The following is a 10,494-nucleotide window of genomic DNA, read 5'->3' as shown; positions in this document are numbered from 1 at the left end:
TTTTATACCTCGCTTTAGATCCTACAGTATTTCCTCGCTATAAACTCGTTGCTATTTCTATTATCTCTACTTTCATCCTTTCTCAAGTACTCTGGTCTCACCCTCTGTCCTCTGATGAAACAAATACCAATCTCTGACACACGGATTTATCTCAGAAACGTGATTTAGGAAGTCCTGTCGGTAACGAGTCACGAGACTATAACGAGTAAAAACTGTGATCTCGAGCAATCGAAGGCTCGCGTCCTCGCGGATCTATTTCGATAACGACTGCTTCGAAACAAATGACGTCGACACCGACGAGTCAAAGTTACGCGACCATCTATCCGATCTCTCTCTATTTCGATAAACAAACGTCGTTCTAGGGAAATACTCATATATCGTTAAACGGTCGCTAACTAAGCTAGGTACTTTGGCGATCCTAATACTCTTGCGACGACAGCTTGTCGATTCGCGACCCGTTCCTCCATATTCGCGGAGAACTTGAGAGCTGCCACGAGTAGTCTTTCGAGGAGACAGGTGTACCGATGCACCAGCACGCGTTTCCTCGACGTCGGTCGTTCCCTTTTGATTCTATGCGAACCTTCTTGTCAATGTATGTACATCTAACGTATCAGGTCTGCGCTCATCTCGGTTGCAAACGCGGTACAGATTGTCGCGTGTTTCAACATCAACGTTGTAGGGTGAATCTATTTGACGGTCGAGAAATTCTGTTGTGGATTTTGATTCGAAGACACCCAAGTGGTGAACACGTCTTTACAATGGCTAACTACGCATTCGTTACTGCAGTATTCGTCCTCCCATTCGCTATTAGCTACAGCAGGATTAGGGCATCCGTGACGTATACAAGCGTTTGACGTGGGTCTCTGACCAGCCATGCCAACCTGTGCCGCAGGATTCACTGGTGAAGGACTCGACATCGAATCCCCTTTCGGAGGACTCGTATGCATCATTTGCTGCTGTTGCTGTTGCTGTGAATGGTGGTGCTGCGACTGCTGCTGCACCTGCACTTGTTGAACTTGCTGCTGTGGCACCTGGAAGAACGTAGAAAAATTATTCGCAACATTTCTCTAGAAACTTCATTATGTTTTATTAGACCATTCTATGAGTAACGTTGTTTCCTGCTTTATATTTTAATTCGCAAAATTAAGAATTCTTCGAAGAAGAATGTCTCAAAGACCATCTAATAAGTAAGGAATGGTGACAGAATGCAATATTCGAGACAGCCGTGACCAAAAACAACGGTAAATATTAGTTTCTTCACGAATATTGAAGAGCATCGCGAATCTCTCAAAGCTTTATTTATGGAACGATGTAATATTTTTAATAACCCAAAGGAATGGCAAAAAAGAACAGACGAAGCAACTTACCTGCATGTACTGTTGCGAAACCTGTTGCGATTGCATGTGCTGCTGTTGCTGCGACTGTTGCGACTGTTGCTGTTGCTGAGGAATGTGGGTCGGTGCCATTTGATTGCTCATCATGCTCTGAATGAGGAACAGAAAGATGATTGGCAATGAAGAATAACTCGAAGACTAAAGAACAGAGGACAGAATGATAACTACCTGCTGTGTCTGCTGTTGCTGAGGATTCCCCGGCATTCCTAAATGATGAGGAGATTTCTTCATCTGCATTTGCTGCTGCTGTTGCTGATGCTGATGCTGGTGCTGATGTGGATGAGAATGCGCGTGTTGCTGTTGTGGCGACGGTGGCTGAGGCTGTGGGCTGTAGACCTGATACGAGACGTTCCCAGGAGTGCCATTTCCAGGATAGTTACCATAGGTCGCGTACTGGACTTGTTGCTGCTGTTGGGGCGATGGTTGCTGTTGCTGGTCAGTCTCAGTTGCTCCTTTACTGACGAGAGACGCTCTATACGCCGCCAGAGCCTGCAAATACTCCTTTTTTGCTTCCTCGGTTTTCTGCTTGTAAACCTGCAACAAATACAACATTTTGCTTTAAAGAAGGGAAGACAAGGGTCAGTAATGGGCGTTAATCACAGTCTGCGATACAATTAGCGAGAATAACAAAACAGAGTTGAGATCAACTATTTCGCATAGTATTTCAAGATTGATACCAATCACTATTCTCTAAACACAAGTTAAGCATGATCCAATAAGTACAGCCCCAGCAAGGAGTAGCGAAGATTTTGTGGCTCATATATTCAACAGTATCGCTTTGCAGATCACTTGAGTGAATCTCAAGGACTTCACTATATCTGCTCCATCAACTACATATAGTTTTATCGCTACAATGCCCGCAGTGTCCCCCCTATCTCCCCGCATCTCCATTCTCTAGCCATTTTCCTTGTCCGCAAAACGTATCTCCCCCGAAATATCCTTCTTTCCATAAAGTACCCACTTTTCGTCGAATTACCCTCGCTTCGTTCTGCGCCATTCCACCCCTCCCCACCAGCCCCCTCCCAAGTAGGTGCACTTCCTTCCCTCCCTGCTGCTACGCCCTTACTGCTTCTTCCATTTCCCTCGTTCCTCCTTCCGATACTACACCTGCCTCCTCTGAGAGTTTCACGACACGCTCGTTACTTTGATACGATACACGATTAACGCGCATTCCTTTCTGCAGCCAATTAACACTTTATCCTCGGACACGTTCTCTAAAACCGTTTATCGACAACTGCAATTTCGATTTTAAGTTTATTAACCCTCTCCATTCGGTGCACTCCTGTTAGGTAGAAGAAATATTTGACGTTTTATTTCCAAGTGTACTTGACAACCGTGTTCAAGCCTGATATTAATGATATTTTGCGCTATTATGGCACACTTTGAGGCAAGTATGCTCAAAAGTGTGCCTCGTAAAATCTAAATATAACTAGTAAAGCTGAAAACAGAATATTCCACGACCCGATAAAATGAACGAAGAAAGTAAACGGGGGAAGAGCAGCTTCGTGCGAATACTCACATTTTTATGTCCCATCTCCAGAGCATCCCACATCGAAGCTACGATCTTCGACACCTCGCCGAAGCTTGCGCCTGGGTTTTGCCCCTTTATCGCCGCCTGCGTGTCGCGGAAGAAGAGAGCGTACGCTGACACGGGCCTGCAATGACAGATGTAGGCCTCTACAAAATTCTGTTCGATTCAATGTGACATTCTTCATAAACTACACACATGGAATTTTAATTAACCATCATATACTCGTGGTGGAATTCAGAATTTGTTAGATTCATTATTGCAGTAGGAAAAACTCCTCCCTGTGCCTAGAGCACAAGTTGACAGTTCACCTAATGAGTCCACTGATCACATCAATGATTTTCGTTAACTCTTCACGCCCAGAAGGTGCGTTAATCTTTAGTATACTATTTCCTTAATACGAGTGTTCCTAGTTCTAGTTTGCAGTTCTCTATTTAAGCTTTGATTTCTCTTTGAAATACTGGTTTTAGAATGGTTCATCACAGAAAGCCTCTACTTTTCATTTTTGCTTTATTTGAATCCCCTTGAAATACCTAAAGTAAACGTGTCAGTAAAGAAGAAAGCTTAATCCAGGACATGAAGAGTTAAACGCTCGCACAGGTTCACCACCCGCAAAGGGACAAGTAATGACTCACTTCTGCGGTTCGTTGGGGTCCCTCTTCTTTTTCTTCTTCTGCGACTTCGGTTTCCTCTGATTTTTCGCCCCGACATCAGCTGGTTCAGGCGAGGGTCGCTTAATTCCCGTAATCTGAACAAAGAATCAGCGCCTCGTGCGAATACTTCTAGAAACTACCCCATCGACGAATTACTACTCACCGTTCCAGAATGCGGCGTGCTGTCGTCGCTATCTTCGCTAGTAGTAGTGTTATTGTTCGGTTCAGGAACGCTACTCGATTGCATCGCAGGTGGGCTGCTGCCAGTGGGGCTTCTGTACTGCATCTGCCGTTGCATATACTGCATGTGCTGCATCTGTGCCTGCTGCTGTTGCTGCTGCTGCTGTTGCTGTTGCTGCTGCTGCTGCTGCTGCTGAAGCATCATCATCTGCTGCTGGTTCCCGTGCTGCTGACGAGGAGAACTCATCGTCGCGTACGAGCCCTGAGAGTTACTGTACGTAGAGCTGCAATGGAAAGTTTCGAAAACGTCCAAGATGACAAAGATTCTCATTCACTCTAATCAATCTGTTCTAAGGTGAACAACGAGCTTGTAGACGAGAAGCCAAGAGCTTCGTCGAGAATCCTCTCGGTTCAAGATCGACCCTCACCTGACACTGATAGGCTGCATCGAGTGCTCCTGCTGCAGGTACAGCGACTCCTGATACCCACCAGGATCTAGCGGGGATTGCTGAATACCTCCGGTCTGCATCATCTGCGGGATCAAGATTCGGAGCGTTTAACGCTCTGCTCGAGGAACCCTCGCGTCTCCCAGATCCCAAAGTAGCTCACCTGAGTCTGATAACCGTGCATGGCATCGTGTTGCGACTGTTGCTGAGCCTGTCCCTGCTGCTGCTGTTGCTGCTGCTGCTGCTGCTGCTGTTGCTGATGAATCGCTGGGATATCGAAATCCTCGTCGCCGAAGCTAGGCGTGTGAAAGGTCTACGAAGAAAAAGAACGCTATCGGAGAAGAGGACAGGATGATCATAGATCCTGATCGATCTTTAACCCCTCCGCGTACTATGACGAGTCTGATTTGTATTCACAATATTGGGTCAAACATAAATATCACGAGTCAGACTCATGGTATTGTTACCAGAAACGTCTTTTCCCACGATTTTGGTCCCACATTTTATCAATTTATAATCTGTAAAAAGGCTCTAAGAAAGTATGCAAAAAACGACCGCGGTAAATCTTTGCACTCAGTACAAAGGGCGTGACGAATCTAAAAAAGAAGGCAGAAGGAAGAAGATCCCATAAATGGGCCCGACTGCCACTGATTGAAATGACGTACGCCCAGCACATCACACTCTTCTTTCTCAGAGCCTCTGCACTGACTACAACAATTAGCACAGCAAGGTGTTAGGAATCGTCCGTGGCTCGCTAAACCAGATCGTTTTCATTTTGATAGAGTCGCTACTTTGTCCCGGGGGCGGTTGATAGACGCTGTACCGTTCGAAATCCTTTTAGCGATTTATTCCCTTTCGGGGCGAGCGAGGGGGGGTGGCGCAGGGGCGGCGAGGAGGGATGGAAAATAAATTTGCCGCGGAGCCCCGTCGGGGGCCACGGGGAATAAAAGTTTTTAAATTGGATTTAATAGCGTCAGGAATTTTCCTTTGAAGGAACGTACTTGCCTATTGATCGAGTACACCTCTGACTCCCTTCCCTCTCCCACGCCCATCACGTTACCCCTTACCTCGCGGTGTTTCTCTTACTCTATCGTTCCGCGTCCCTCTTCTCTCGTCCCTTCGCGTCGCGCCCTCCTCCCCCCCGTGCCCGTGTGTACGCGTACAGTCCGTCCTATTTCAACCACCCCCAACCCCATCGTCCCGCGAGCGCCCCCCCTGTACCTGCTCTCCACCCTTTCCATCTCCGCCGAATCGACTACGCGTCTATCCATCTTCTTCCTCCGCCGTTTCCAAACTTTTCTTTCTCTCTTCGTCCCCGCCCCCTCGTCATACTCTCTCTCTTTCCCCATCTCGCTGTATCTCTGTCACTCCCTAGCGCCGTGCAGCCCCCCTCTTACCCTCTGTCTTCGCCGTTGCACCCCTACAGGCTCGCCCTCTGCCTATCCGGCCGAGCCAAGATAGTCGTACCTTTCCTACCCCCCTGCTTCGTTCGCGTTCCTATTCGCTTGTTTCCTCTCGTTCCCCGCGAGCGAACGAGCTCGCGCTCGCGCCTCCACCCTCGCACCCCACTCTACAGTCGCTCCCACACCCAGAGCCCCCGTCCCGTTCGCGGGCAGACTCGCGGACAGGACCGCGGGGCTACGCTCGCTTCTCCTTACCGATTCCCTTCGAGGACGCGAGCCGAGCCGGGAAACCGTCCTTCGGAGGCAGGAGGGCAGGAATGCGAGAGGGGCGGAAGTGCCAGACACTCTGGTTTTGATGAGCACTCGGAGTTTTGGTAATTATTGGGAGTAGAGTATTAGGGAGATTGTAATACTCTTATGGCTGGTGGGCTTGGTCCGCGGCTCGTTTGAGGGATGATTTTTGTTTGAGACTCTAGGGGAATTTGTTTTATATGGAGGGTTTTGATGTTACTGTGCGGCTTGGTTTTTTAATTTAGAGGGCTTCTGGGATAACCTGGGTCATGGGATAAAATGGGTAGAGATGGAAGTCTAGGTCAGGGTTTCTCAACCTCTATGGCTCTCTACCCCTTTCTTTTTTTTACCATTCTCATTTTGTCTGACTCTTCCTTCTCTTCGCGTGGCCTCTAAAATCCAGTGTCAGCACCCCTTGGGAGCCGTGTAGACCTTGTTGAGAAACTCTGCTCTAGCTGACAGTAAATAGGTACTATATCTACTAGAAATAACGTGCAATATTTCTACTTAAATTTAAATGCTACTCTAAATAGCATCGTCACTTAGAGCTAGATTCCTAAGTTTCTACTCACCACAATTTACAATATCTCATATTACCTCCTACCCTTTCCTCTGTCCCTATAGCAACAACAAAGCAAAGCAACAAAAGTCACAATTCCCAAAACTCTGAGCCTGTGACGTAATTAAAGCGTCTACAAGATGTGGCTTCTGTCGATTTTGCTTTATAATTATGAGTACTATTCATCTCTCATGAGAAGCCCCTGGAAACCACTGCCCTTTATGCTCTTTCCCATAAGACACGTACAGCACATATGTACAGAGTGACCAGTTTAATTGGAAACTCTCTAATAACTGTTGGCTACACTTACACTGCCAACAGCACTCAGAATAAATAGTACCAACACTCAGAGGGTTTCCAGATAAACTGATCACCCTGTATAAGTAGACCTTTAAAACATATCCCTATGTATTCTACATAGTCCCGAACTATCTAGGTACTATTGTATGCGCTTCAAAGGCTCTATCAGAGCGACTCGATCCCCTCGAGTCCCAAGTGGAGGCTGCGTTTCGGGCAGAGGCAGATCAGAACAGAGAAACGTCGGCTGTAAAAACCCCAAGGAACCAGAGGTCGGTGGCATGGAGGGAGAGACCGGTTCTCGTGGATACATTCGATACAGTACAGCGGAGCGGAAGAATCGCGCGAGCTGACGCGACCACGACCGTCACCGTGACGTTGCCGTCGACCGAGTCGATTAAACTCACCTGATCAGCCATGGCGTAGCCGTCGTGGTGATAAGACGCTTGATGGTGATGATGATGAGGCTGCGGCACGTTCAGCGAAAAATCGAGATTCTCGTTTCTCTGGAACAGACGGAAAGGACAAATGTTAACGATCTCTGGATCGACCTGTTCTTAGAAGAAAAGTGAAAACGCTTTGGAGGTTTTTTAATCCTGTGATTCATACCCTGCTTTAGTCTAATTCATGATTGCAGAGCAATCAGTCAGTTACCAGAAGGCACAGGCCCGACCCTTTCCCCAGGATCTTCCTGTATGCTTTCTGCGTGAGCTAGAGATCTACCCGCGGCTATGGCTCCCTTTTGCGAACGTTTAAACATGTTAAGACGGCATTCGAGCTACTATTAATCACAGGGAGATAGTGGTGGCTAATTTCCAGGCTCAACTTCTCTGATTACAGTTCGCCTCTAATCTTTTGGCGAGACTTCTCTCTGGCTTGGGCCTGCAGATGGGCCCGAAGAGATTAATCATTAGAACATGAATAACTCTGGCTTTTGGAATAGGTATACTGCTTCAGGTGAGTACATATCTGAATTAGAAATTATTGGATAGAGATATAGGCTGAATGGTAACCCATACTTTCACTATTTTTCACGTAATTTAGTTTCTCTTATCTGGGTCACATCTTTTCGAAAGTAGTGTTAATGGATTAGTCAAGTCCTCTCTAGAAAAATGAGTCAGAATAAGATATAAATCGAATGGTGATCAATCTGAATTTATTACCCTGAATTAATGATTAGAGATTGAACCAAAGTACCATATCGTGCTTCCACAATGCTGCGAAGGGGACTTGTAGGACTCGAATAGCGCTGTCTATGCTCATTTCTATCAGAAAAGCCTCACTAATTCAGTGACGCTGCTTGCAAGATGGTAAGAAGAGATCTACAAAAATTAGGATTTTAATTATCGGACAAGCTGCAACTCCCGTGTCTCTCAAAAAACCAAAGTTGTTGTCTGTAAGCTTCGTAAAGTTCTAGTATCTAAGTGTCCACGTTATCTGGCCTGTTGCAACTACACCTCGCTGTTGCAACTGCATCTGGGCCGTAGGTCGTAAACGCAGCTTCGTCCCGTTCAGATACGCGGCTCGAGTTCGATTCTCCCGCCTCCCCTGATGTTCGTCACCGCCGCCGCCCCCGACTACCACCACCACCGACACCACCACCACCATCCTCCCTCAACCAAACGCGTTATTCAAGTTCCTCTACGGTCATCGACCCTCACGCTTACCTCTAGTTTAACAGATTCGTTCGGACGAGAACGCGATCAAAATCATTTCTATCAAACTTTACGGGAAGAATATCTAAAATAAAAATACAATCTTTAATTACTGCAGATCTCACGAGTTTGTTAATGAGCTTATAGAACGTAAGAGTAACTTTTCTTAAGGCTGAAAAATGATAATGCCTTCGAGAAAACAGGGATGATGCAGCGATGAGCTCTCTGCTACGATCCCCTATTGCGAAGTAATACAAAGAGGACGAAGCACATCGCTGCAAGCTCGTAAACGCTTCCCTCTCCATAGACCTTCCTCGACATCTGGAAGACGGCCACGGGTCCCCGTGCCTGCTGCTCTCAGGCCAGCCTGGTCAGAATTTTCATCTAAACGCGAAGAACAGGTGCGACCGCGACTTCTCGCTAAGCGATGAGACATCGAGAAGCGTTGCGTTCTTCGAGGGGCTATAGCGTGCCTGCGAGTGCCTCGAGAGCAAAGGTGATGTCGTAAACCTTGAAAAGGATGGAGAAATGAATTTAACACTTTCGTTACGTTTGGGTTTGATGTACTTGAAAGAAATATTCGAGCTAAATCTGTAACAAGAGTTACTTTCGTTATGAGAGGCTTATCTGTGAAAGATTTATGAAGGATGCATATTACAAGACATTGCGCAATTATTTATGGAGGTACCTGAATCAGTAGAATCTATTGTTCATTATGCGCATATGTTCGGTGGTAATTAAGAAATTACCTGCGCTCGGATGCTCATTAAAAACTATTCTGTTAGAGGCAACGGAATACGAAATATGAAGCCAGAAAATTACTCCTATAAGTGCAGATCCCGCATGGCCTGCATGCAACGTGTGGAATTATAGGTTATGTTAATAGCAATATATTTGTATTACAGTGCAAGGCGTTTTTTTTAACAACTAATTGTACCTCTGCAACATGTTCAGCATTTCCTGTGGTACAATCTTGCGACTCATCAACAGCGGTGAGGTTAAGAACCAATTATCTACAGGTTATGTTACTAGATATATTTTGTCATAAATTGTAAACACTGTAAAGTATTCTTTAGCTAATTATGCACTTGAGAATTGCATCTACAATCAAATGAAGCCTCTACAAATTCCCTCCTTATAATCTCGCCTAATAATCTCGACTAATTACGAGCATATAATACACAATATATTAAAAACACATTAAAAATCAGTGAATCAACTCTAGAAAAAAATGATTAACCTCATTAAAAAGGAATTCTAACGAACAGTAATCCTCAAAAAACTCTAACTTAAATCTCTCTACCTTTGAGACCACATATCACACCCTCGCTTCAACAGTGACCCAACTAAAAAGACAATTTTTACCAAAATACACCTTAGATTAAACTGCTTCATGTCCCTAACATGTAAACCACGTTTCCTGAACTGTGTCCCTTTTGAAACAAAGGTGCGATATGTAAATCCAAGTATCAAAGGGATGCAGACATAGGACAATCTCTGTATGGCGATAGGAAACGACCGTAAGTGTGCAGGTTGACACGAGGTTCAGATAAGGAGAGAAAAAAAATTCAAGGAAGAACTCGTCGAAGCAAAAGTGCACGAGGAGAGGGCTGAAGGAGAAGGAGCACGTTGCATTTACTTTTTCCAGCAGGAGAGGCAACAGCAGGCAAGCAGGCAGGCTGGCAGGCGGGCAGAAGAGTGAACAGGTAGGAAGGTAGGTATGTAGGTAGATAGGTAGGTAGGTAAGCAGACAGGCGAGCAGGTAGATAGATGGACACAGCCAGGAGGAACGAGCAACGTCGAGTCGAAACTGAAACGGAACGCAGCGAAGAACGGAAGCGGTTTCGCTCTCGTTTCGAATGTGACGCAAGCGAATTACGGCTGCTGTGCGTGTCCCTTTTCGGGTTTCACGCATTCACTGTTGGTTGTGTGATAGTCACCAGTGACCGACACTATCAATTTGCAATGCTTTTCAGCAACACGTGTCTCCGTATGGACTGCTTTAATCTGTGGGAGGAACTTTTTCGAAGACCTAATAGAATAATTGTACCTTATTTTGTAAATGTATTCAATTACTATATATTTCTA

At 45.9% G+C, this 10,494-nt stretch overlaps 1 protein-coding gene across 2 annotated transcripts in view; it reads right to left on the bottom strand.

The window, feature by feature from the left end:
- Positions 1 to 243: 243 nt before the first annotated feature.
- Positions 244 to 10,494, bottom strand: part of LOC143185163 (TOX high mobility group box family member 4) — a 31,370-nt gene continuing 21,119 nt past the window's right edge. For both annotated transcript variants that reach the window (XM_076387920.1, XM_076387921.1), the window contains 9 exons: positions 7,159 to 7,257; positions 4,365 to 4,514; positions 4,184 to 4,287; positions 3,739 to 4,039; positions 3,558 to 3,670; positions 2,914 to 3,049; positions 1,563 to 1,928; positions 1,368 to 1,484; positions 244 to 1,031 (listed from right to left, as the gene is read on the bottom strand). In XM_076387920.1, the coding sequence (XP_076244035.1) occupies positions 687 to 1,031; positions 1,368 to 1,484; positions 1,563 to 1,928; positions 2,914 to 3,049; positions 3,558 to 3,670; positions 3,739 to 4,039; positions 4,184 to 4,287; positions 4,365 to 4,514; positions 7,159 to 7,257 (1,731 nt within the window). In that variant the 3' untranslated portion in view covers positions 244 to 686. The remainder of the gene's footprint in view (positions 1,032 to 1,367; positions 1,485 to 1,562; positions 1,929 to 2,913; positions 3,050 to 3,557; positions 3,671 to 3,738; positions 4,040 to 4,183; positions 4,288 to 4,364; positions 4,515 to 7,158; positions 7,258 to 10,494) is intronic.

This window comes from Calliopsis andreniformis, chromosome 10, assembly GCF_051401765.1.
Source record: "Calliopsis andreniformis isolate RMS-2024a chromosome 10, iyCalAndr_principal, whole genome shotgun sequence".
In the NCBI taxonomy this organism is placed as follows: domain Eukaryota; kingdom Metazoa; phylum Arthropoda; class Insecta; order Hymenoptera; family Andrenidae; genus Calliopsis; species Calliopsis andreniformis.
The sequence above is the reverse complement of the archived record's forward strand: the minus strand, read 5'-3'. Positions and strand labels throughout refer to the sequence as shown.